The sequence below is a fragment of the Meleagris gallopavo genome, chromosome 13, assembly GCF_905368555.1.
Source record: "Meleagris gallopavo chromosome 13, MGAL_WU_HG_1.1, whole genome shotgun sequence".
Lineage (NCBI taxonomy): Eukaryota > Metazoa > Chordata > Aves > Galliformes > Phasianidae > Meleagris > Meleagris gallopavo.
In genome coordinates, this window is record NC_139416.1 from 17,332,420 (window position 1) to 17,360,128 (window position 27,709).

General features: G+C 45.7%; 1 protein-coding gene across 1 annotated transcript; it reads right to left on the reverse strand.

Annotated features, from left to right (window-relative positions):
* Positions 1 to 14: 14 nt before the first annotated feature.
* Positions 15 to 27,386, reverse strand: KLHDC4 (kelch domain containing 4). Its single transcript, XM_010718203.4, is given in 13 exon segments — positions 15 to 623; positions 910 to 1,026; positions 1,495 to 1,894; positions 3,179 to 3,387; positions 5,406 to 5,487; positions 12,286 to 12,445; positions 13,373 to 13,465; positions 20,648 to 20,784; positions 23,741 to 23,839; positions 24,937 to 24,986; positions 24,989 to 25,014; positions 25,984 to 26,075; positions 27,137 to 27,386. Coding segments are annotated over 13 exon segments (1,740 nt in total). The 5' UTR covers positions 27,236 to 27,386; the 3' UTR covers positions 15 to 447.
* Between the last annotated feature and the right edge of the window lie 323 nt (positions 27,387 to 27,709).

Genomic DNA, 27,709 nt, shown 5'->3' on the forward strand with positions numbered 1-27,709 from the left:
TAAGAGAACCAAGATGATGTAACCAACCAAGTTTATTGTAGAAATCCTTGGAGACAAGACCTGGCCCAAGTTAGGATAAGGAATTTGGGACTAGAGAACCATTGTGAGATACACAGTTTGCCTTCACAGACTCAAAATAACTTCTGAACAAAATGATGATGGTATTGTATGCTCCATTCTCAGAAGAACCAGTGTTTGGGCAGTAATCCTGTTCTCCAAGTCCCTCCCACAACCGCCAGGGGAATAACAGTATATTCCGAGCATTAATCAAGCAAGCATATTGAGATTAGTCAGCCCAGAGGCACTCACATGGAGTATGCAAGAGTTGGAGTGCCAGGAAGCCCTCTGGGCACACACACTGACCGCCTGGCCCATTAGGCTGATTTCAGCAGGGCTAACCACTGCTCCCAACATGTTTCTGCACTCACAGAACACCCCCAACATCATCTAGATTGAATCTTCATAGAATGTCTTTGCCATGGCGTGAGCTACTTTCACCACCTTCTTCTCCTTGGCATCCGGGCCCATGTTGCTGCGGGCTACTTTGATCCAATACTGCTCCGTCCTGGACAGATAGTCTGCATGCTTCTCATCAGGCTGAACAGATGGGTGCTGCTCCTCTCCTAGTACACAACGGGAGGAAGAGAGAAAGAGAGGTCACATACAGCTAATGAAGGCAATCTGCTCTCCCATGTGTCAACTCAGCCAAGGCTATGCTTCAGCTTGTGTTTAAATGGAATAGCTTAAAAACCTATCAGGAGCCAAAGAAATTTCTCCTTTACTCCTTAAGAAGCATGCATTATGAAAACCTTGCTTTTGCTGGAAAACTGACCTGAATGCCAGCGAGGTCAGTGACACCAACTAGTACTGTATCTTACGTTAGTATGAAGAAAACATCCTTCTTCTTACCTCCTTCATCCTCACTATCCTCTTCAGAACTCTCTTCATCTTCTTCCCCTCCTTCTGCACCTTCCATATCCTCCTCCTCTTCATCTGACTCTGACTCCTCCAGCCATTCTTGTGTTTCTTTGGTAAGAAGAAGAAATAAGTTGGGGACAATAGGGAGAGATCTAACACAGACAGGAAGAAGCGAACAGCACAGAACAGTTGTGGAAGATAAGCTAGTAAGAGTCAAGCCTTCTCCCAGCTCCAAAATTATGAGTAAAACTCCTTCCTTTCTGCCCTTTATCCATTACACACATGCAGACCATGAGATTACACAGCAGAGTTAAGGTTAGAACCAGCCATCAGTGAACAAAGATGGTCTGTTTACATGCCTTCATTTTTGAAGCAGACAAACTAGAGTTCATACTCTACAGCCATTACAAAGCTCTGGACAAGACAGGCTTTTGTGGTGCTAGAGACTACAAGACACTGCATACCACATACTTTCAAGCTATTTCCTGTCCAGGAATAAAATAAAGCACTGCTGGAAACAACATCCCAGCCTTTGCTACAATAAAATCACGCAGACCCCCTACCACCAGAGCTTACTTGGGTCCATCTCCACCAGCACTTTCCACTCTTCCATCTTGTGCAGGTCGATACTGTAGAGGTCACTGAGGGTGAACTGGCGATCGCCCACCTCAAACATTCCTCCATACACATACAGAACCCCATGCTTCACTGCCAGCATGGCGTTTGAACGTGGGCATGGTTCCACTTGCGGGCTCAAGGCTGCATCTTCCTCCTCCTCCTCCGATTCGGACCTCTCCTTCTCATCTGCAGGCCCAGAGATCACCTGTTTGATTGTCATGACAGTTCCATCTTCTGCCACCACCTCTTTGACTATCTCCACCGGGCCTCGTGGGGCTTGCTTCTCTACCTCATCATCTCCACCATCTGTCTCAGCTCGTCTGCCACGTCTTCGCTTCCTCTTCTCTGACCTTGATACCTGTTAATAAGAACAAGGAGCAGAGGCAGACTGCGTGTGAACTGGGTGTAGCTAATAGCACAGAGCAGTTAATGCAATACTACAGATGCTGCTGTGAGGGAATGGGGAGAATTCAATTATTTTTCACTAGAATTGTAAGTCTTGGATGATAGCTACAACCTCCTACTAAGCATGAACTTCTACCAGCCGTAAAGCAGGCAGCAGTGAAACCTCTGGAGAACCTACAGCATGGAGTTGCCACATCTATTAATGGCAGAACTGCTGGGGAGAGGGAAGACAGCTCTCTTGCTCTGTATCTTGCAGATGTACACACACACACAGTCCACTGGACTCTGACATGAGCAGAAGTAAATAACCCATCATTTTGTGAAATCAAAACAATTGCTGGGTGCTAGATTACAGCGCATTATCAGGAAGCACTCCAGGTCTTCAAAGCATTGTGTAAAAAGGATAGGAAACAGACTGCTAGGAAGGCAGAAGCAAACACCTGAGTGGATGTTTGCCTGTTATTACGTGATTGACATCTCTTTTTTGAGGACGCAGCAAGAAACAGTAGGGATGAAAAGAAAGAAGGTCATTTGCACCTTGCTTCCTCCTTGAGAGTGGTTCAAACAAAGCCAAAGATCTGAGGGCCGCATTTCTGAATTTCTCATGAGCCAAGGGTCAATACTTCATCCCTTCTGGCAGGTCATCGACAATGGAGAAAAGAGGGAGGCTATTTTATCCCAATACAACACAAGACCTTTTCACAATAGCTGTTACTGAACTAGCTCACATCAGACTTAGACTGGAGCCAGCCTCTAGTAAAACACCAGAATTGTTTTCATGCTGCTTTGCTTCATTTTGCATTACACAACAACAGGGCACATGCAGACTGACTCTCAAAGGAAGAGGACTGCTTCCTGATCCGTATTCTTAGTGCATATGCAGCCATTGGGGCTCAGAGGTTTCCTCTCTCCTCAGGTGACAGTCTGCATCACACAGTGAAAGCAGGGCATGGAAAATACAAGGGGCTATGTGGAGAGGAAGGAGAAGGGCAGCATAACGTCAGAGAATTCAATCTGGAAACAAAAACCTGCTAAGCTGCACATCCCCAACTTCATCCTTACACCTTTTCCCATGTCCACAGCCAATCAGACACAGATGAAAGCAGCGAACAGACCTGGTGGTTCAGCCTTGAAATAGAGGCTTTGCCCACACTTTCAAAACGAGGCCAGAAAAGGTTGAGACAAAGGAGATCAAGGAGAATGAACTGAAGACAATTGTGTAGTTCTTAAACAAGACCTTTAGCTGTCCAGGAAACCAACGGTTTTTCCCAATATCGTAGAAATAAATATCATTGAAGAAGTCCCCTTCAATGCTCTCTTCCTCTTCCTCATCGTGCACTCCTCCAAACAGCAGGGAACGGTTATTGGGACCAATTGCCACAGAGAAGCCAGACCTGGGAGTGGGTTTCACTCCGGATGGGTTGAGTCGGCTCCATACCCACTTATCTGGTAACGGATAAAAACAGACAGAATTATCAGTAAAAGAGAATCATGATGATTTTTACATCTTCCAAGACCCTTCAGTTCTCCAGCAATCTTTTCAAGCATCACAACAATCCATTTTAGACATACTCAAAAACTGCACTGCTCGTGTTCAACAATCATGTAAATCAGAACCACTTGCATTTCCACTTCAATCACCCAAGTAATCCACACACTTCCTTCTACCCTTAGAAAGCAGCTGTGTTTCCAACAAAAGCAAATGAAGAAAGCTGTCTGCAGGGTATGCCTTCTGGAGCAAGGGGCCTCATGAAAGGTACGTAACCTTTACAGGAAGCTGGAGTTCAAACCAGGATTGATTATAGCCCAGGATACCAAGGAAAGGTACTCTGGTTACCCCACAGGATCCATACGACTTCAATTCTCTCCACGTGAACTTCCTACTTCAGTATCTTCTCTGCCATTTTGCACCACCACCTTAACCCCAAGAACAGCCACAGTTTATTTTAAGGAGACCCAAATGTTAAAAAAAAAAAGTTATAATAATAAATTACCCAGGAGAGAGAGAAAGCTTGTGCTCCAAGCCCTCTGCTTTCACTCCATTCCTTTCCTTTACTACAGATTCAGAGCAAATCCCTAAAATGCAGGCTGGCAGAAGCATGTGCACTGGCTAGGCACTGTGTTTCTGAAGGAACCACAATTTCAAAAAGATAAGCTATAAATAGGACATAAAGCAAGCAGGATCTGCAACTCAGACAATACATGACCAACCTTCCTCCCCAAATCCCACTTTAAGATGGTTAGGTTTAAAGAAATGTCACTATTTCAACGTTTTGGAAAATCTGCTCAAGATCGTCCTGCTCCTTCAGCCAAGGACAAAATTCTCTCTCCTAAGGAAAATGATGGAATTCCTATTTCTGAGTGTATTCACAGATAGATGGGGAAAAAAAACCAAAAACAACAAAAACCAGTCAACCAAAGCCCATTCCTGGTAATATCCCTGCACTGAGTGATCTCCTGAGATCACACCCCCACTTTCTCTCCTAATAGTTTATAGATGACCCACCACTACTAAAAACAGCTTCTTGAAAACAGGAATGTCCAGTATGGGAAGTTCTGAAATCCCAACAATTTTCTGTTGTGAAACAGAAGAGCAATGATCAAAACGTCCCAGGGAACAGCAATTTCAAAATGTTGTTTTAATTCCCTCCTACATACAAACCCCCAAAAAATCCCTAGAACATCTTTTCTGGTAATTTTTATGGAACTCCCTGTGCAGGTCAGAACTTCTCACACAGTTATGCAAGAAGCCTGGAGACCCTCCAGTCCAACTCAGACTATTTCAAGGCCATCTGGAAAACATCAACGTAAATAATGCTGATTCTCCAGCAGAAAGCTCCTCCCAGCACTCCTCCATTAGCTCTTCATGAAGTTTCTCACATAGCTCCAGTTCTTCACCTGTTTCACAGAGCTACTTACATCAGCTCTGTAATCAAGTCACCTGGACATGGGAACCATGACTCCCAACACCCTTCATCCCACCACTAAGCTTTGGTTAGCAGAGATGACATGGCCTCATCTTTTCAGGCCTTAAAATGGACAGGGAGAAAGAGGTGAGTGCCCTATGGACTGTTCCCATTTTCTCCTACACAACACAGCAGCAGGAGTGTTGCCTGTATACATGATAGCCCATCTTCTTTCTCCAATACCCAAGTGAAAAAGTAGGACACAACTTCTCTCATATCTCTCAGCAGCTGCCATTCCTTCACTCTAGAATTTCTTTTCAAGCTAGAGTCACAGTATACAAATGCACTTAACTACTCCTGGGAAAGAAGAAATATTTAAATCAACTTATCTGCTGTGTTTAGCCCCAAAGCAAAAGCTGGGGCACAGTGCTCATCATTAAAAGGGAAATTTTGTTCTGAGCTTGGATTTTTTTTGGTTTCTTATTCAAAGGAAGAGAGAGGATCACAGCCCTGCAGCACTGCTTCCAGCACAGCCCCCTAGCTGTAGCAGTGGCTTACCTTCCTCCTTGCCTGAGCCTTCAGTCTTCAGCAGGAACATGTCTGTATGCAGGGTGCCTTTGTCAACATCTTTCTTAACTCTCTGCAAAGAAAGGAAAGACAGGGATGCTTGGTGAAACACTTTCAATGGCCAAAACGCAGGAGGCCCAACTCTTCAAGGCCTAGAAAGTCACTCACACCAGAACATGCCATTCTGAACTCTCAACCCCACAGATAAGCCTAATCGCTGCCTGAGTCTGGACGTTACCGTGCTGAAAAAGCAAACACTGTGATCGGGGCAAGGAGAAACCACCAGGCACTTCACAACTGCAGTGCTGAAAGCAGGGCCATTTTCTACAGCAAACAGCAAATCCAGAGGGAATGGAGGCAGCCAGAAGGGACAAATGGAGGCTGGTGTCTTGTGATTCTCAAGCACGCCTCACACTGTCCCATCCTACAAGTGAGCAGTGGGAGACGTGTAATAAACCACAAGCAACTTCTGCCTGCAACAACCAGAGCCTCCCTCTGCTCTCCAGGCTGCCACACAGACCGTGGGACCGGTGGGCTCCTGAAGACTGCAGGATGCAATCAATGCAAGGGCAGAGATCTGGGCACTCATAGAAGAGAAATCAATTGGCACAAGGGATTAAAACCGATCATTTTACAAGAAAGGAAGGATGGGCAGCACCAAGGAAACAGGAGAGCCAAGATTCTGCCTTTTACTGTGCCACAGACAGCATCAGGTGCTCTCTAGGGAGCAATTTAACATCTGTGCCTCTGCTCCTCTAGCTGTAAAAGAGAGCAGACACCCGCTCCACCAAAGTGGCACACTGTAACTTCCAACAGTGCTTGCAAGGCCCTCTGGGATGCTGTCCTTAAACGCTGAGCACACTGCCTATGCTTTATCATCTGCACAGCACAAGTTTAAGTACAGGTCTGCGTCTAGCACAGACTCTCAATCCCTGCCACCCCCAATATCCACCCCAATGCAACAGAAGCAGAGCCCTCTCTGCCCCACAGTCTGACTGCAGGTGTCATTAGTAGCATTTGAGGCATCACTTAAAAATCAGTTTTCCCTCCCGAACAGAAACAGAAGCCTCACTTTAACCCCCTGCTACAGGCAACTGCAAGATACCAGCAAAAGCAACAGCAGGTCTCAGCTGAAGTAATTAAATACATTATTTTAAATGCAATTTTCTCTTTCTCCTTTCACTGTAAGCCCCTGTACTCACAGCAACATGCAACATTTGAAAGGAGCACTATGCAACACCAGGAGGCCTTTTAGTAATGTCCACAATCCACCCATCCTCCAAAAAGAGCTCTGGCTTCCTTGTAATTCCCTTCCTCCTGGGGGCAGTGGCATTGCTCCAGGCAGCAGAAGCTGGCATGAGCTGGCAGGGTTGAGCCCAGTGCTTGGGAAGGAGTAGGGCTTGGGTGCATGCCACAGTGCCTTCTTCTTGTTCCATATCCATACTCAACCCTGTGCCTTGTACTTAGTAGGTTTTGCTATTGCACGGCTCAGTACTCAGTTCTCAGGAATGATATTTGATTCTTAGAAAGGCAGAGAAGGAAGGGGAATAAAGCACATTTGAGGCATTGCACAACAACACTTTTAACTTGGATGTTGATGTTGAGAAGCTCCAGGGAAAGCTGATAATGAAGTGCTGGAAGAAACAGGAGAATGCTGTTCAAAGAGCAGCAAAAAGGAAAGGGAAGCTTCAGTCAACTCAGAGACCAGGGTCTGCCCTAGGAAATGTTAGTCTGGGGCTGTAGATCTTGCGTGTTCTTGCTCTTCACTTGCATCTAGGCATTCCAACCAGCACACTGAAAGACACTCTCTCCCAGACAGGCTGTTGAAGCTGGAGGTATCCTCTTCTGCACAACCACTTAATGAAGTCAGCATCTGCACTATTCTACCCACTGTTCTTGAGCAGCAGAACGTCAGGCACACTGGGGACAGAAAGCCTGCAGGAACAAGCAGCAGTGATAGGCCTATCTTCTGAAGAAGAACATGCACAGAGATGGCTTCTTCTGCCACTGCCAGTTCTCTAGCACATGGAAAAAAAGCAAGTCAAGTTTTTGCATTGGTCAGTAGTTCTGATACATAGCTAGAGGAGCTCTGGTAACAGAGACACAGTTGGAGGGTCTGGGAGCTGCCCACTTTGAGCACAACAGATTGCCATGGCGAGAAATGCTTTCTAGGAACAGTGCTCCAAGTACTGAGCACACCAATTCCATGGTAGTGGTAGAGCACACATTGTGGGAGCTACACCAGCAGCTCTCAAGTTTAAAGGGCTATGAGTCACTGCACAGAGCAAATAACGTTCTGCAGCCATGTCACACTTTGCTGTCTCTGTCACAGAAGTCTAGAGCAGCAGAACTCACCAGCAAGCTATGGATGGCTGAGCTACAGCAGCCTTTTTATTCTCTCCCTCGCTTCAAACACCCTCTGAGCTGCAACTAAGCAAAGAGCTGTCAGGGATGGATGGACAGAGGAGAGGAATGGGGAGAGAGATGGGCACAGGGCTTGAACACAGATCAGTGGCTGCAAAGTGAATATCTGATAATGAGAATGGAAAGGGGGTTTATTTTGTTTCCAATCCCAGGTAGGCTGCAGTTTGTACTTAAATGTTAGGCACACCACATTCTTATGTGTAGGGGACACACGGGCTGAAAGGTGCAGAAGCACAGCTGTCAAGCATAGTAAGATGAGCACTGTCTGCATGAAAAGAAGGGAAACAACATATACTGAGAGAGCAGTTGGCTTCACCATCGTGCAGGCTGGGCAGAATAACTGCTTTATTTTTCTCCCAAAAACTACGCAGGCTCCCTGTAGTAAACATTACGTGTGCAACATGTCAAAGCTGCTTGGGCTAAGAAAGCAACTCCAATGAGCTGGAGTGAGAGTTAGTTATTTGTTGTCAGAGATGCTTGCTTTCCCCACTCGCACTGGCTCAAAAGCAGACACTTCAGTAGTAAGCAGCACACTGCTGCTAGAGAGGCCAACTCCCCCAGCCCAGGACACTCATCTGCCCTGAGGAAATTGCTCCATCAGCCACAAGAGCCTCCTGTCCCTTCACTGTCCCTCTTGCTTTCAAGCACAAAACTGCCTTGGATATCCTCTACCTCCAGCAACAGGCAGCAAGAAGCGTGGTTATAGCTCTTCAAAGAGCGAGGCAACTGAAACAGAGAGAGGACTCCCTGTATATAACCTGCTAAACACAGCTAATAAAAGAGATCAACAGTGGCAAAATACAGCCAATTGACAGAAGGTCCTTAGCAAGCAGAACTGTAGAGGGAAGCTTTCCCACAAGACCAGCCTTCAGCCCTGCCACAAGCAATCTCCCAGCAGAATCCACTACAGGCAGAGCTCACTGCTAAAATAAGAAAAAAAAAAATATTAAAAAGAAAAAAAAAAATACACCTTAGCCTACTTTGGCATCCAAAAGCCCTGCATACAGATAGTGCCAGAGCTCCCGTGGCTTGTGGACTGCTTCCACCCTCAAGGTAGAGCAGTGTTAGCCTCCAACACATCCTGGCTGCATTCGCTGTGTTGCCAGGCACAGTGTGCTCACGTTGCCTAGCAATAGAGAGGTTCTCATTGCTTCATACAGCCAAAAATGCAGCTTGCTGCAGCAAGCCCCGTTCCCAGCAAGCAAAACGGATGAAGACATCTTTAAGATCAGCAGGAAAGCAAGTCTGAGTGTCACAGGCTTCTGAGGTGTATTTAGGGAGCACTGACAAAATCTACAACAGCTTCTCCTGTAAGGAACCACAGTAGTTGTTTTTTATCATTTCTGGGTTGAAGATAAACCAGAAGAACAGAAGAACACCAATGTGCTAAGAATCACGTATTTTCAAGCGTGGTCTTGTTCAATTTGCACACTTGGGGTTGTAAAGTTCAAGTTTTCCATCTTCTCTGTTTGCATCCTGGATGCTCACTGCCTGAACTTAACATCCTAGAACAGCAAAATCTAATGGCAAATGCATGCCTGGGTCCCAGGGTAACAGCCCTGGCTCTATCCACAAGTACTGGAATGCCTCAGACAAGCCACTTATCTTTCCTGCCTTTTTCCCCAGCCATGAAAAAGGCTCTTAGCCAAGTGACACCAAGGGAATTCAGCAACACACCCTGGACTGACAAACATTACTGAAAACTGACCCTCCATGCTCAGTTTGGCATGCAGATCAAGCAAACCAAAGCACCAAGCAAAGCTCTCTGCTTGAGACTGAGGATGGGCAGACTGAGCATGGAAACATCCATAGCTGCAGGCTGACAATGTTGCTCAGGCTTCATAAGGCCCTGACAGCCAGCTTAGTACACAAATGCCTACAATTCCACCCATTACTATGAATCTCCTGGGCTTACAGGCCTTTTTGTTTTGACAACGCATGTATATCTCACCACATAACGCCTCAAAGCAGATTTACAAGGGCTAAGGGCTCTACAGGATATAATGCATCAGAACTGCCCACCGCAGGGAAGCAGCCCTGCCACACCATAACTCTCCTCCAGCAGCCTGGCAGCCATACCCTGCCCTGGTACTCCTACACAGGAGTAGTCCTGACTTCTTCCCTTCTCTCCAAAGCACACACAAGCTTAGCAGCAGCTGTAGGAAGCAAAACTTTTCCACAGCATGCACGAAAATCAATCCTGCTTTTTGTTAGAAAGGAAATTAGAAGAGTCTACAGGACTTGGCAAATGGCGCTTTATTTGGACACCTGTCTGGTTTCATATCCACACGTCAAGTCCAAAAACATCTTCAGAATACTCCTGAATGTAGTATCTGCTTCTAACCAGAGACGAAGAACAGGTCTTCTCCTCTCCCTGCCGACTTCCAATTAAAGTATTGTTTCTTTCATCTTCCACCTCTTACTTCTCCCCAGAGTATCCCCGCCAATGGCTCCATGGGAAGGACACAAGCCAAACATTTTCTTCACATTTAAGTAAATCCAGAGAGATTCAGCTCCATAGTCAGTTACAAGCAAAGACATACTGAGAATTAGATAGCCAAGCATCAACTGCGTTTATTCCAGAAGTGTTAAACCTTGAACTAAATTTTCAGGATGATGCTGAAGTCTGTTGCTTTTGCATCCCAAGAAGAAAACTCTGCCTGCTGCTTTGCTCAGTTTGTAGCTTGGTTTCGTTATTCCTGCCCAAAAGTACACCTGTGCTGCAGAAGTCAAGCAAAGCCTCTGACAGGAACAGCACGTCAGAGCAGCAGACTCAGCTCTCTGTGTTACAAAGGAAGTAGATTAATAACAAGAGTGCTTGTTTTAATCTAAGAGCTGTTCACCAAGCCAAAGAGGAACTGAATCCAGCTCTTATTCTTGCTCAGTACTCTGCATAAAGGCTGAGTGCTCATTTGTCACAGCAGAAGGCTGACGGCAGCTCTGCATTCCCCTATCCCTTCTACTTCATTTTTATTAGCTCAAAACAACCCAGAGCAGTGCAACAAAGCCTATCCTCATAAAGCAGAATAGACCTAACTGCAAAAACGTGTCAACTTCTATACTTCCAAGGGACTCAGCACGCACTTGAAACCCAGTTACTTTCAGTAGCCCTAAGAGAGCCACACCTAGTAAAGTGTGCAGGCTTCTCCCACTCTCAGGAGTGGTGGAACAGGAAGCAGACAAATCCCTTTTGGGCAGAAAATGCCTCTGTACTGTTACTGCTATTTAATCAAATGCCTATCTGAGGAGTTAGAGCCCTCAGCGCAGGCCGTGAGGAGGCACAAATGCTTCTAAATATACAGACAGACAATTTTCTCTCCTCTTTCCATGCTTTTCTTCTTTGTTCGTTTATTCACATCAGAAGAACAAAGCGCCCTCCTCCCCCAGCGATGCACTGCTGGAAGCAATGCCTTTCCACTGAGACAGCAGCAGCAGGATCCGGGTCTTCAGTCTGCATTCACAACATTAAAAGCTTTTGCAGGAGCCTTTTGCTCAATGAAATATTTACTTCCTCCCACCCAGCATGGAGACAGGGATACTTGGTCAATAAGGACATATGGTCTAAAGGCCTATCTAGTATAAATTACCATGATTAACATAGCGAGAAGCAAAGCAGAGGAAGCCTGGTACTCATCAACAGTCTACTTTGGCTTATTGAGTTTGCTAACAAGCACAGCTGCCTTAACCCTTTCCCCAGTGCAAGAAAATACAAGGCTCCTGGTAACTGCTGCTTTTAACCCACAAGTGCTGGAACATGGATGAGTGCTGACTAAGAATGCCTGAAGTTGGCAATAATGACAGCTGTTATCAAAAACTTCACTTCTCCCAGTTGCTTATTCCTTCCTTCGTAACATCACCTCCTTACATTGGATTAGATTAGCAGGGAAAATAGAGCATTACTTTTAACAGAAATCAGATCCTTGATCAGGACACAACTGCACGAAGAAAGGGAAAAATCAGAAGACAAGAAGATAGATTTGGTAACAATACTGGCTCACAGCAGCCCGAACCATCCCATGTATGAACAAAACAAGGGCACAATTGCACAGTCATGTCAAGCACAACCACAGGCTAACAACATGCACTCCCATTGCTAGTGGGTTTTTTTTTTTTTTGACATCTGACAGCTGTCTGACATGCAGAAATATCAGACAGAGCAGCGGGCAGTTACACGATGAGATCACCAGATCTGCATTGGAGACAATGCTTGTTAAACAGAGCAGAGGGAAGTGGCAGATTACACATTTGAATTCTGCTCTCCTATTGCCTCCTCCAAGCAGACAAGACACAGGACCCTGCAACTAACACAGGTCAAAGTAATCACTTAGGTGCTACTTAAGTAATTGAATATTAAATTTAACTTCCATTTTAGCCCTTTAGTTTTTCCATCAACTCTTCTGTTTGGCATTTGGGAAATGTTGCAGTGGCTTATCACAGCCTCTCCTACCTGTTTTGAGTAGCCTCCATAGATGACTATGCTGCCCTCAGGTGTGGTAGCCATTTGACATCCTGATCTTGGAGCAGGCCCAATTCCTGATGGAGCCAGCTTGCTCCACGTGAAGGAGTCCAAATTGAATGCATACACATCGTTGTAGTAGATGTAGTCTCTAAGGAGAGCAAATTGGAACATGACAGGTTTTGGTCACAGAACAAGATACCATGAACCTCTGAAGAGGTGCAGTACCTTATTCAACTCCCTATATCTCTGATTTTTCTCCCTCTGTAGCCATGGCAACATAGAGATTTGTTCAGTTGAAGGTTACTACTTCAGAGCAACAATTATGCATTTAATGAAGCTCCTATATGCAAAACCTCTCTGGGTTTTCTGTTTTATTCCCATCTCATTCCATACATAACAGAACTTTCACCAACTCCTTTCAAGAAACACAACCCAAGCTGACTTAAACCAAAACACAAACAATCAAAACATATTAGTGCAATGTCTGTCTAGAGGGTGGGAATGAAAAACGTAAATATATACATATATACACACACACTCTCTTCCTGCTAGCCAATTCACTGCTACTAGAAAGCGCGCCAGTGAAACTGCCGAACAGTTAGCCAAGTGTAGGGTAGGCTCTGCAAACTGTGCTGTGCTCCTGGGGACTGCAGTTATGCAGCTTAGCAACTCTGAGAAATCATATAGCTCAGCTCTCTTCAGCCCTCACCACAGAGAAGCTGTGACCTCATGTGGCATATGAGAGCCTACTGGGGAAGATGTTTCTAGGAAGAGAAGCCTCTTTGATGAGAGGCAGAGTCCAAACCTGACGTACTGAGCTTTAGCTATGAGGATGAGGAGCTACTTTAGTGATTATCTAAGTGGCAAAACCATTTCTCAAACAGTTAAGACTTGGGAAAAAAAAAAAAATAGAAAAATCAAGATCACTTATCTTTCTAACATAGAAATAAATAATTTGTTCACAGTAGCACTACATAAAATCCTTGCCTTATAGCCCAGCTTTCAGTTGCTGGTGAAATTATGTTGTCTCAGTTACACAGGATTCAACAGCACCAGCTATCCTGCAATAACCCACCTCGTGCTCTCATGGAAACCTCCAAAGACCATCAGCTGTCTTTTACAAGCAACCATTCGATGCCCACTTCTTCCAGAGGGACCTCCTGGTGCTCTGAAAGACAAAGAAATTTCACTCATCAGCAAGCTTCCCATCCTACTGGGGGGTCAGCCCATTTTTACTGAAGTCATAAGGCAGCTGGACTGGCCGAGTTTAGCTTCTGTTCGGGCATGGGAAATCATAGGGAACTTTGTCAACATAGACGGATGCTTTTTTCCAGAACAGTACATGTGTTCTTCCCGTAATGCTTGGTATTGTAATGCTTGATATTTGCAGCACAGGCATTTTGCAATAACAGTTTTATTCCTAGTGATAAACCATACAGTCTAACAGTACCCAAGTCTTGAAGTCTTTTCTGCTATGACTCAGGAGGTAATTCTTCAGGAGAGTTTAATGAATAGCAGTTAACTCCCACAATTTCAAGAAAAGCACTCCAGACAGAGATGTTTACCCTAAGTAGCAGACAGAAGCCAGAAACTGGCTCAGATATCTACTCTCCTTCACTGTCGTAGGAAATCACCTATCCACTCTATCCTCACTCAACAACCTGCAGCTAGGCTACACCATCAAACTTGATAAATTGCTCAGATTTCTTCAAGAACAAGAGAGACAGTGGCAAAACAAGTTATCATTATTATCTTACTTATTAAAGGAGCAGCTACACATCACTGCTCTGCTCTTTTCAAGCCCCCACGACCTTTCAGTTAGGTGTGCCACTTCCATTTCCAAGAACAAGCAACAACACCCCATCTGTCGCATCCTAAAGCTTTGGGCAAAGCCAGGCAGCTGGCAACAACCTTCCTGCGAGGCAATGAAGATACACTTTCCATCTTGACCACCTGCAGTCACACCTTCATATGAGAGAGAACAAAGAGAACAACTCTCAAAACAAAGGCTGGTTCAGGGCAAACCACAGAGAAAACAAGAGCTTTGCACGTTCTCTGCCCCTTGGACTAATCTTTCACATTTTCAGCCTTGCTAAGGAGTCTCCCAAAGTGCATTGAACTCAGTAAGGCTTCTCAAGGAGGTACAGGCAGGTTGGATGGCCGCAGAATCAGGGCTTAAATAAATGAGAAACCTGCTCACCACTGAGAAAAAACAGCAAAATCTAAACCCACAACCTTACCTCTATGCTATAACTGGCAGTGGGTCGCTGTAAAGAGCAGCGATAGATTTCTGCAGAGAGAGAAAATGAGGGGCCTTACTCACCATCAGAAATAAAATCACACGCCAGCCATAACGAAGAACCCCAAGCAGAACAGCAGTGTTTGGGTAAGCCTGAATTAATATTGATTTCTTGGACTTCTTATAAGAACAGACAGTAGAATTTTCTAGGCACTTACTGGATTTTTAAGTACCATCCAGCAGAACATCACTTTTCATATTAACAATGATTTCAGACGTTGATGAGATCTTTTATAACAAAACTTTTATGTCATTATTCCAGAGGATGTCATCTTTTAAAAAATCTTGGGTTTTTTTTTTTTTTTAATTTAAAAAAAAGGAATTAGACGGCAATGTTAACAATAAGATCTTGTTCTCAGTGAATACTTTCTGCCTTGCTTCTCAAACACATCTCCAAGTCAAAAACCAATTCTGAGTGGTAAAACATTTATTCACTGATGCACGTGCTTTAATAAACAAGTTCCCACAAGTGCACAGTTAACTCTAAGTCACAACCACCACCACCCCAAATGGGGCCTGACCTGAATTCAGAGGAGTCCCACCGCACCAGCATCAATTGCTCTCGATTACAAGGCTGTTCTCCCCTTTTCTCTAGGATATGGATGCAAGCTACACGAGGTGATGCTAAAACACAGTAGCAGGAGGCCTCGTGCTGCGCCCCGTTGTGTCATCTCAGCTTTATCAACTTAAGCATTACTCACCATCCAGGAATCAGCTGCAACGGGCAGTTCGTAGCCTTTGATGGAAAGAGATGCCCTCTTAAACATGCAGTAAGTGCTCTTAGAAGGTATTTTTGCAGGGAGCAATTCATACAGCCCAGGGCTTGCTCCCCAGCCTGTAAGAATGCACAGCAGAGTCAAGCAGGAGTAGCAGCAGCTCCAGAAGGCATTTGCTGCTAGCCCAGAGCCTTGCTTCCCAGATGCAGGCTGTCTCCCTTTACCTGCATCGCTGCTCGTGGTCCAAAATAAACATTTTGGAAATGGTTTCACAGACGTTATGATTAATACGCTACTTCATGGGGTTGACACCAGAAAGCAGACATGTGGGAGGGAGCTGTAAATTCTCCAGACTCTTTTTTAAAAATAGATTAACAGATAAGTCTGGATAAGAACTGGCTCTACACATGGAAGCATGCGTCTGATCTAAACTGCTTCATAAGGAATTTGCTGGTGCTTGTGGAGTTACTCTGGGACTTAAGAGTAATGTAACAGATCTGAATTCAGCCCCAGTTTTGAGAATTAATGACTTCCATGCTGCAGTATCTACAGACTGCAGGAGTGAGTTACTCTTTCATTCATTCCTTCACCCAGAGAAAGTTCAGAACAATCTCTGCAACCTCTCATTAGGAAAAAAAGTGATGATGCACACAACATCCCACCAAAGGGGCATTTCAGGATAACACACTTCTGTTCTGCAGTACACAAAGCAGCTGAAATCCAGGACTTGGGTGTTTGGTTTTGTATCTTACACTTGTAAATGCAAATGACAAGTGTTCTGTTCATCAGCACACAGAGATATAGCACCCGTGTGTTTGTGTAATTAATTCAGAGGTACGCAAGTGAATACAAAATTGCTGCAAGGCACAAAACCCCCAAATCAAATGCTTTGCAAAGTCAATCAACAGTCATACGTCCGGATCTTCCTCTAGGAGAGAACAAGCTCAGAAGGTTCCTTTTTGTCTGTCATAGGAAGTCCGCTCAACAGCACACTAAAATGCCCTTCTTTAAGCACCAAAACACCTTTCTACCTTGTGCTGCAGGACCTGATCTTTCTGGTGACAGAGAGCACATGAGCAAGAGCCATCGGTCAGAAACAAACCTACGCTGAAAGGCATCCTGCTCTGCAGCGACTGCTCCAGTTCTCCCCGTAAACAGCACTCAATATACACTTGTGAAACATTGCCCTGAAGTATTTATAGCACCATGTCTCACAAAACTGTGAAGTATCATTAGCATTCCAGTATTAAAGGGAGTTACGTAGGTTCAGAAGCAAGGCGAAGAACTGCACAGAGGGATCTGCCAGTTCCCAAGGACAGCCCCAATGTGTGACACCCCCCCATTTCTCTTTGAGGGAGCATTCTGGGCCACACAGAGGTGAACAGGAATGCTCTCTCTAGGAAGGAACGAGGCAGTTAGGTTAAAATATTGCTTTGCTCTAAGGCAGAGTAACAAACCGTTCACACATTGGGGAAACCTCACACATCACACCCATAATAAGGTGGCCCCAGTAAGTCAAAGTCGCTTCCTGGCATGTCATCCAACGAGCTGAGATTTGTTGCATTTGAGCCATCTTTGTGCAGGCAAAACGCAACCAAATAGAGCTGCTGTCAATTTTTAACTCTGCCAAGCTGACTGACATCACTGTGGCTCTGCATTAAGCAGTAATGGAGATCAATTTCCCCAGTAGCCTTTGCAGACACAGCACAGGGTAAGTTATTCAAGATATTCTCTTCAAAGTGTTTTATAGTCAAGCTTCTTATGGCACCAAGATGGTCCCTCACAGAAATCTGCAGGCCAGGAAGGACAACACAGCTGTCTGAAATCTAAGCTGTGAGGCTGGAATAACCAGACTTCTTAGAACTGCAAGTTCAGGTCAGAGTAGGGTCATTTTAGCCATTCAATCTACTAATTCCATTCTACAAACTCATTCCAACTCAATTGAAGCTGGGTGATCCATCCCAGGTGGAATGGAGACGGAAAGCTTGTCTCTCTCATCCAAGCATTTCTTAATAGAGTAACAAAATTACTGCTTTGGCTGCACTAAGATGACATCTCCCAGACCCAATTGAGTCTACTCAATAACACTCTGTCTCCCAAATGTTCATCAACAGGCATTTACTCAGGTAGCTGTTACCACACTGGACACATGCAATTACTGCTTTGCCTGCTATTTGGTAGCCTGTTCTATGCCAACAAGGCTACACAAGTTGCCTCATCCGTTCCATCTTCACAAACATTTACCTTCCCAACACCAGTAACCCTTCAAGCTACCCACTGTCATCACTCATCCCAATCCAGATTTAGTGTTTGGCTCCAGACAGACATGAGAAGCCTGTATGGAACTGTATTAGGCAGCAGTGGGGTCCTTGATGATAAAAACAAATTGCTGAAGGAAGCACAATGCGATATGTGTTACAATCATAAAGAAGTACAAAAACATTCCTCATAAAACTCAACAATCATCACTGTCCTTTCTTTTCTTCTTCCCCTTCCAAGCAGACTGTCATCGTGATGCCATATGGAAACACAAAGAGGCAGCAGAAACCTGATTTTCACACTCAGCCAAGTTAGCATTAAAACCAAGACATCTCCTCACAGCCTCCTACACCAGACGCCTAATTAATGTAGCTCTTGGAGCTCTGCCCAAGGATGAGGAGGAGATGCACTTTGTTTTATTTGAACACTGGGACCAGGGCACAGGTGTTTTCAAAATACAGCAAGGCAAGAAGACAGATGTCCGCCCAAATACCTCAGAAAACTCAAATGGAGTTGATCCTGCATGGGGTAGAGAAAGAGGAACAGTAGTCTCCCCAGAGCAAACTTTGGAAATGTTTACCCATTTACCTATGAAGAGAACAACAAAGCATCACAGCCTCCCCACGCATCCTTCTACTGTGTCACGGCTGCTGAAGTGACGTGGGATAACCCAGGGGTGGTGAGCAGCTCCAGGCAGCTGAAAAAGCAAAGCTCTGGGAACGTGCTTCTGCTTATCCGGAGAGCAGGAGCTCATCTGATCAATTTCTCCCTCCTCGCTAACCACATTAACCCATCACCAGCTTCCAACAAGTTCTCTCACCATGGCTTAATCCACCTGGGGCCTGGGACTGCTGATGCTGCCCTGCATGCTGCAGCACATGCAAACATCATGCTCAACTGCAGAGTGGGAGCAGGTGATCCTGCAGTACCAGTTAGATTCAGCATCCCCAAGGCTACTATACCACGAGGGATAAGATGCAGGATGAGTAAAGCCTTCTAACGACCAGATTTCCTCTTCCCAAGCAGGTTCGACATCGCAGCATTTGTTTTGGGAGTGGAAAACCCTAAATCAGCTCACAGCAATACATCTGCAAACCCACAAGAGAACAATCTGCACCAGCACTGGTGGAACTAACGAAGCCTCATCTGGGTTCTCTGATGGCTCACAAAAAACAATCTCCCGCCCTCGCTCTCCCTGCAGCTGGGATTAACATTGCTCTCTGGTGAGGATTTTTTCAACCAAGAGTTTGGTTGAAATGTCAACCCCTTCTCTCAGCAGAGACTCTATGGGTATCATCACTTCCTCTCCCCCGCCTGCTTTCATGAAACTAGAAGGGATGTAATGCATTTGAGTTCTATCCCCCTTTATGTGGCTGAGATTGAACAAGGGATTCAGAAGTTATTTTGGGGGAGCTGGGAGGGGTACAGTCACAGTCATTACGTCAGCTTCTGCCTAACAACAATAGGCAGATCTGCCTGCACAGTGACAGGTCTTTTTAATCCTTGCACCTCTTAAAGAGCCCTCTATCATTTTGCAGAGATTCCCTCACCCCCCCACTGCTCAAAGACAAGCAGAGCTCACTAGAGTAAACTCAGCTTCTTGTAACAAGACAAGCTGCAGCTGCTATTAGACTAACAATGCCAGGTCTGGAGCCAAGGATCACAGAGACAGACAGGAACCAGTCACTGAGGAACTGAGCAGATCTCCCCCAGCCACCCAGAAGTACTCAAAAGGACCATCTCTGGACTCTCGCAGGGCTGATGACTGCCAGGATCCTGTGCTGTGAAGCATCCTTTTTACCCAGTGCATTCTGGACTCATAGGGACTATTTGCTCTTTGGCTCAGTATGATCCCCTACACCCATGCCAGAGTCCTTTCAGTGCTATATTAACAAAACTAAATCTCCAAATTCCCCCTCGTCAGGCAATATCAATGCTCCCATTTTGCAAAAGGGGGAAAAAAGGCAGACAGGCACAGTGAGTCACTGTGTGGCCTGAGGCGTGTGCCAAGGCAGAGCCAAGGTATCCATCTCTGCACAGCTCAGCCCTAAACCAGCCTCTCAATCACTGCACAAGAAAGGACAGACACCAACAACAGGCACCTGCACTTTGTAAGCAGGACAAGAATTGATTAGCCTGGGCACACTTAGGGCTTTCCCACCTGAAGCAAGGACACAGAGTTCCTGCCCAGGAGCTTGACAGATAAAAAGTAGATGAGCAAGTGTTCAAAAGCTGATGCTTTCCCCAGTAGCACCTTAAGAGTCTGGTGTGGAGAAGTTTCAGCACAGCCAAGGCTGTATTCTGGCTAAATGCTGTGGTCAAGACAATCCTGAAGCACAAAAGAAAGCCTGTGCCATAGTCAGAACCAAAGCCACACCTCCTGCCTCTCAGTTTACCAGCTGACCACCAGACTTTTTCCTTTCTCTAATGTAAATATGAAGATGAGCAGAAAAAACTCAGAAGCCAAACATTAGCAGAAGACTTCAGGCCAGACCCACAGAATATTTTTAGGCGACTTTACTCCAGCTTCCATGGTTTTTGGCACCTACTTAACTTGATAGATCAGAATTACTGGCCTTTTATCCCAAGGAACCTTAAGGCAGCAGTAGTTATGCCAGTTATCAGGAGAGAACTCGTCTCTGTGGATAGATACCAATTGTCTTCTCAAGCAATGGTAAAACTGAATGAGATCTTTTGTACAGCACAGTCATGATACCAGGCTCAGATGGATCACAAATGGAGCAACAAGTAGTGTTTTAAAGTTGGATACCTACATCTGCCTTGGCTGGGAGGACACATGCTCGTTTCTTCAGTTACTAAGACCCAATACCTACGCTCTAAAAGCCATGCATTATACAAAATAGCCTTGACCTCGATGGTCTTGGACACATCCCTTGCTTCCTCTTTTTCCTGGAGGCTATCCTCTCCACTATTTCTACATGGGCATCTTCATAGCCAAGGAAGAGATGGGCAGACAGCTGGGAAATCACAGCACCACACCAGGAACCGAGTTCAGACCATGCTGACACAGTTCCTCATGAGGTTATTGTTACTGACTTGAGAACACAACACTTACTTGATCTGCTCCCAGGTCTTGGTGGCCAGATGCAGGACCCAGAGATCCTTGTAATGGTAGAACTGTTCCCCACTGGGAGATGCAAACTCTCCACCAAACACCCAGAGCTGCCCACCGGCTGTGGGAACCACTGCTGCCTGCCAGAGGAAAGAACAGGATCAAACAAGAGTGCAAAAGCCTGAGAAAGGACAACTTCATCAGTCAGATGTACAGCTGCCTCCAAATAGCAGAAAGCAGACAAATTGCAGCAGCTGCTGCTGTACTGCTTGGCAAAAGAAGCTCTCTGGGGCTGAATGAAGGGGAATTTTAAACTTAAGCTGGTCACTGTGTAGCACACCTTCCCCACAGCAAAGTAAACCAATGAGCTGAGTACAAGTCCAAACCTGAAGATTTCCAAGACCTGAAAAGCATTACTGCTCTATATGATGAGAACAAAAACAAAGAAAAGAAACAATCACCAACAGAAGGAAGTGTGCAGTATTTGAACAAGAGAGGATTGTTACCGTCTTAAAGCAAGTAGCAGAAAAGAGAGCATTAAGGAAATTGTTTTACTATTTCTGCATGGAGCAGCACTGAAACACCCTGCTGTAACACAAGAGACTATTAAGAGGCAAGGAATGAAGAACACCAGGACTAAGCAGCAGAAGACAAGAATCCCAAAAATGAAACTAAGTGAATATACAGCTTTATTCCTTGGATGGGACCTATTGGGTGATTACACTACATAAAAAAAAAAAAATCTTTCATATCTTTTTTCCCCCCCCCTAAGATACCTTTCACAGATAAACACTGAGTTAACAATCTCTTCACAAGGGCTTCACTACCTGCCTATTTTTTCCAGCAAACAGCAAAGACTTCCAGCACCAAACATGACAGCACTCTGACCCAAACCAGCCCATACACGCAGCGATTACACACATTAGAAATTATTGGGTGTGTTTACAAGTAGGAACTGTGGGAACATCAGGTTACCCAAACAAAAGGAAAAGAAAACCCACCCAATTTCTCCATAGGCATCAAGTGATTAAAAGTTTAAGTGAAGGGACAGACAACAGCCTGCCCATACTTGTATGCAACTTCGTGAAGAGCTGGCTTCAAATTCATCTCACAGGCAAACTCTTTCCTCAAACAAAACTGACAACAGCCATCCATGGCTTTTCTCACTCCAGTCCTATTGAACTGATGTGGCAAAGCCAGCATAAGTCAGCGGGCCGTACATCAGAGACTACAGATGACAAACAAGAAGGAAAGCATGCACGTACAAACCCACAGACAAACTTCTATTCACCTTTAAGCTAACACGGAAAATGTGTTAAAAATAAGTCACAGGGAAGACAACAAACCATTCAGCTAAGGAGGCTGAACTGCCTCCTGTGTGACTGTGATTAATTATAAGACAGAAAACTTGTTGTTAAGGCACGGCTCCCCTGGTATGTCCCTCATTTTATTTCTGCTATAATCCAGTTGCCGCTCCCTGATGCGCAGCCTGCTTGCTCAGTTCAGACTGAGCTGCTAGACAGCCACCTGCTGGCTGCCAACACACAAACAGGCACCTCTCAACTCCACAGCCAGAAAGCAACCTCTTTATCACCTCAGTGGAAGGAGTACTTGAATTGCTGGCCTCCTTATGGAATTTGGCCTCTGAAATGATGATCAATTTTAAGCACTACAAGGTAGCTCAAGGATCGAGTCAAAGCTTTTGAGTTCAAGATAGCACACACACAGCTCAGAGCAAGGCTGGCATTTAGGCATAGTATAACAAGGGTACAGGAACCTAACCAGAGCATTGGATCTTACCAGGAAGCTCTAAAGAGCCTTGGCCACAGGGAGGAAAATAACATTCGCATCCTGTATGGCAGCTTTTGAAATGTATCAGTCACCCAGCCATTTGCTGCAACAGGTAAGATAATCTATCAGACAGCTGGTGAGGGCCAAAGACCTGCAAAAAATACAAGTCTCTGGTCCAGTTTCTGCGTGCAGGTATTCACACGAAGTAAACAGAAACAAACCCTTCAATACTGCAACCAGTCAGTGATGTTAATGACAGATACAAAGTCTAAGGAAGTGTAATGCTATATTGGGATGGAAAGTATCACGATAATAGCAGGGTGGCAAAGTCTTTGGCTGCAGCAAAAGAGAACGAGCCCAAATGCAGCAGCCACAGATGCAGAAATGAAGGAAAAAAAGCTGCTTACCTTCAGAAGGCCTAAGTTAAGCAAAGATCTCCAACAAGAGATACCCCTGCCTCCACTGCCAACCCTTAAATGGGGGCTGGGAAGGGGTAGATCATGTCTCCACGCCTTCCAGTCACTCAGGTACACTGCACGTACCTGAGCTCCCCTCGGTTGGCCCTGCATCCCACCAGGTGCTCAATCACTGCTTCAAGCTGTGACTTAACATTTCCACTACAGGGAGTTTCACAATATCCCAGAGAAAGTTCAGACAACTTTGCTGTCTTTGCTGATGCTGAAGAAAAAAACAATCCATCTACCAAGGAAAATAAATAAATAAATGAAATCCCAAGCCAAAGGCAGGGCACACAAAGTGCATCTGGCTGCACAGTTGGGTCAATCCTACATGCTAGCAAGGATATCTTACAGGGATGAGTCGTTGCTGGAGCAGTGGGTTCTGCAGCCACTAATCACACACAGCAACCCAGGCACCCAGAGCTATCTGGTCACATTCTAAGTTACATCCTGACCAACATTTTGAAAATCCAGAGCAAGCCTAGAATGGTTGAGCTGGTTCCCATACAATGCATCAAGATGACTAGTCCACCTAGACAAAAACAGCTTCCCCCATGAGTCCTCCTTGAGTTCTGCTGACACAACAGATACACCTCCAGTATTTCACTTCCCCTGTAACATTCCCAGACATCACTCAGGGATCAAAGAGCACCACCACCTTTTACAGGCTTCTGCAGACCCCCCCCCTTAGCACAAGAAGAAAGGTGACACTGTTGGCAGCCCATTACATTGAAAAATGCAGAGAAGCCAGAAACTCTTGGGGGAAAAAAAAAAAAGTCAACTCCCATTCATTTTTAGCACAGCATCAGAACAATTCCAGCTGCTCCTCTGGCACCCTGCACCTCACCTGGTGAGCACAGCGCCTTGGGGGTGGGTTGGGAATCTCTACTTTAGTCCAGCTGTTTTTCCGGATGTTGTAAAGATACAGGTCATTATACAGGTACGTCTGTTACAGAGGAAAAGAAAGATACACATCAACACAGCTCTCCACAGGACAGGATTAGTCTACCCAAGCACAAGCACCACTCAAGGTAAGCTGTGAGTTTGGTTTTAAAGGTACACAGTACCAGCTTTCCATTTAGAGTCACAGAATGGTCGGGGTTGAAGGGAACTTGAAGACCAACCCCTCATCTCCTGGGCAGGGACGCCTTCCACTAAATCAGGTTACTCAAAGCCCCAGCCAACCTGGCCTTGAAAAGTGACAGCCTTGCAAAGCAACAGCTCACCAGCCTCCATCACACAGGGAAGGAGAAAAAGAACCTCTCCCACTAGACTGGTAGTCAACAATTATTCCAGTGTGAGCCTCTAGACTCAGCTGTTCTTTCCCAAACTCTTGTTTAAGCCTGTGACAGCTTGAGATTTCAGGACTTAAGCTAGAGCTTAACACAGATGTACAGGTTAATGCTGCCTGGAATGCTGCTCAACTGCGGAGATAGGAATAACTTCAGGTAGTGAAGCAAGCAGAATTAGTTTAGCACATCACATGGGATGATCCTCAGATTAAATACCATCATCAGGCTTGAGTATTCAAGCTACAGCACACACAACTTCTCAAGGCTGGAATGACCAATTTGTTTCCAAAAGCACTGTAAGCACTTGCAACTTGCAAAAATTCAGTAAAGAGTGCCCACTTATTTGCTACTGTATGCATCCCCAAGGCAGGCAATGACTTGCCAGCTGCAAAACTGCAGAAACATTTTGTTTTGAAAGTTGAAAAATAGAGATTCTTCAACAGTTATCAAAAATGAGGGGCAGAGATGGCTACTATTAAGTCTGGAGAAATTATGAAGCCCTGAAATATTGATGCTGAGACAATCACTCTGACTTCTTAATGGGTTCTAGCATGTCTCCTTCCTGCCAACCGATCAGGCATAAGACAGTATCGTGGCAGAATTAAAAGGCTATTTTGCTCTCATTCGGGGACGAATGCATATTTTATGACTGCTGCTTTGAATCCTCGCTTCAAATGAGACTCGTGCAAATTACAGCATAAGGCAGGGGAAGGGCAGAATAAAGAAGAAAAAAAATGGAAGTATACATTACTTTTTGGCCATTGAAATATTCACCTCCAAAAAGGATCAATTCATCTTTCTCGGGTGGGCAGACAGGGAGCCATTCAGCCTGCAAACGAGAGAGGGATGACCAAAACAGCAGATGTTAAAAGACTTCAGACACTGAGGCTGGTAGCCTTTTACCAAGCTACTACTAGCATTCTGACCTCTAGCCACAAAGGTCTCTCCATCAGCTGCCAAATTACTAGGCTCTGATATTCACCCCAGGGTGAAAAGCTCCCCAAAGAAATTAACTTCTGAAAAACTTCCAGCAAGATTAATGTGACACCGTCTGAAACCTTCTCCTATTTTAGGAGCACACGTTACACTGTCATTTAACATGCCTTCTGACGTGAGCTCTTGAATTTTAATGCTGATGTGCCAAGAACAGAAATTAGTTTTATGAGAGCACATAGCTATTGGTAGAACTAGGCTGCCTCATATCAACTTATCTGTGTCATTCTTCTGCACTCATCAACATTCACAACTCATCTACGTACCACCAAGGTGCTCTGCACCATCTGGAGACGGATTCCTAGCACTGCTGGAGGGGCACTAACTGACCACTGCAGCACCCTGGTGACATTAACAGTTGTACACTGATCTGTCCCTCCAAACAGAGGAAGAACATATTGCACAGAAGGGATTTTAACAAGCCACAGTAAAGAGATGCACAGAACGTAGCAACAGGTAGACCCCAAATGTCTTGGGACTCATGACACATCCTTTTGACTCAAGACCTTTCAGATTCCTCATCCAAGTTCAAAGGTTCATCTTAACTTTTATAAGCCCTTTAATTTAACCAATCTTTCTCTCCTTAGTTGTGCTGGTGAGATGATAAAAAGGGGGATTTTAAAGGAAAAAAAACTTTTTTTGGTTCTTTTTTTTAACCTGGGGATTCAATATATCAGGTATTTTCTAACTCCAGATATCAGTCAAGCCAATTATTATGCCTTCCACTCTCAGGAAATAACTTGGTATAAATTAATGTCATCAACAGCTGTATAAGTAATAGCCAAAGCCTTGTACAGTCTCTTACCTGGGTGAGGGAGGTGGGCAGGACATCTCAATTACTTGAGTCTTTTTAGCATCTAAAGTCTGGAATTCAGCTATCAGCGCTTCAAGGTCCTCCTGAAAATAGAAACACAGTCCTGAGTTCCTCGATATGCACAGAACCACCTGCACACCACATGAAATCAGCATTCACAATCAGAATTTCCCCGTTTAAAAAAAAAAATGCTTAAGAAATCTGCTTAGATACCACCTACAAGAGATGGATGCTGAGCACTTCCACATGTTTTAAAAATTGTTCCCCCACTAAAACCACGACAAGTTTGCTCACAAAAGGCCTAACAGGACGGCACACACAGTGTGTTGTTCAGTGCACACCTGCAACCCCTGCAGGAGAAAGAGTGCACAAATCAGCAAGGAAACGGAGATCGCATAAGCCCCAACTAAATTATGACCAAGTACACGCTATGCCCCAACCAGACCTTTGTCTGCAATGGAGAACTACTACTTGAACGGAACAGGAGGGAAACCTGCACCTAACTTTATCCCCCTCAAAGCTCTGTCAGTTACTGTCTGCCTCCACAGAGCACAGATAGCAGGCTACACAGTGCCTCCTGCAGCCCCACGCTCACCACCTCCATCAGCCAACCCTTCATAGGACCACAGAATGGCTTGGGTCGGAAAGGACCACAATGCTCATCCAGTCCCAACCCCCTGCTATATGCAGAGTCGCCAACCAGCAGCCCAGGCTGCCCACAGCCACATCCAGCCTGGCCTTGGATGCCTGCAGGGATGGGGCATCCATGACCTCCTTGGGCAACCTGTTCCAGTGCCTCACCACCCTCTGGGGGAAAACCTTCCTCCTAATATCCAACCTAAACCTCCCCTGTCTCAGTTTAAAACCATTCCCTTGTCCTATCACCATCCACCCTCACAAACATCCCGTTTATATCCTCCCTCCCAGCAGCTGAACGGTGGCAGCAGCTCTCCTTGCTCACGCTTCCCCTTCCTGGAGCCGCACACACGGCTGCAGCAGCACGCTGCAACCAGGGAAAGGTCCCAAACGTATGCACCAACTCTGCGGGATCGGCTTTCGTTTACTGTTAATTAAGGCCAGAAGAAAAGCACGGGGATACGGAAGAACACGTGCTCTCCTGGAGCCCTCCGCCGCCTCCCCTCACCTCCTCCTTCCTGGCCCTGCGGGACACCTTCCTCTCCATCTTCGCGGCCGTCTTCTCGGCCCCTTTCCCTTTCTTCTCCCTCTTCCCCTTCTTCCCCATGGCTGCAGGCCGCTCTAGGCCGCGGGACGCACCGCGCTATCCGCGCCGCCCTGCCCGCCTGGGGCGCACCGCGGGCCGGATGGAGCCCGTTCCGCAGCCCGATGCTGCAGGCCGCTGCCCGCCTCCTGCTCCAACAGCGCGGCCGCGGGTGCCCTCTGCAGGCCCGGAGGGCTCAGCTCGCCCAAATCCGGCCCGCTGCTCTCCAAGCGAAGGCTGAGGGCGTGCGTGCCTGGAGAAGCCCTGAGAGCCTCGCTGTGCCTTTAACCCGGCTCCGCACACTGCGTGCCGTCACATTCAGAATTTAGAGCCCTCAAATCTTGTGTTCCCGTTTATTTCTCCCCTAGGGAGCCCACAAAATGGCCCCTTCCCTCACACAAAATGGAAGCAAAGGGCCTATGGTTTGCTCTACGGTGTGAGCTGGGCTTCTCCCCTAGTAAACATGAAAGCAAGCTTGGGGTGGAAGTTCTGGGAATC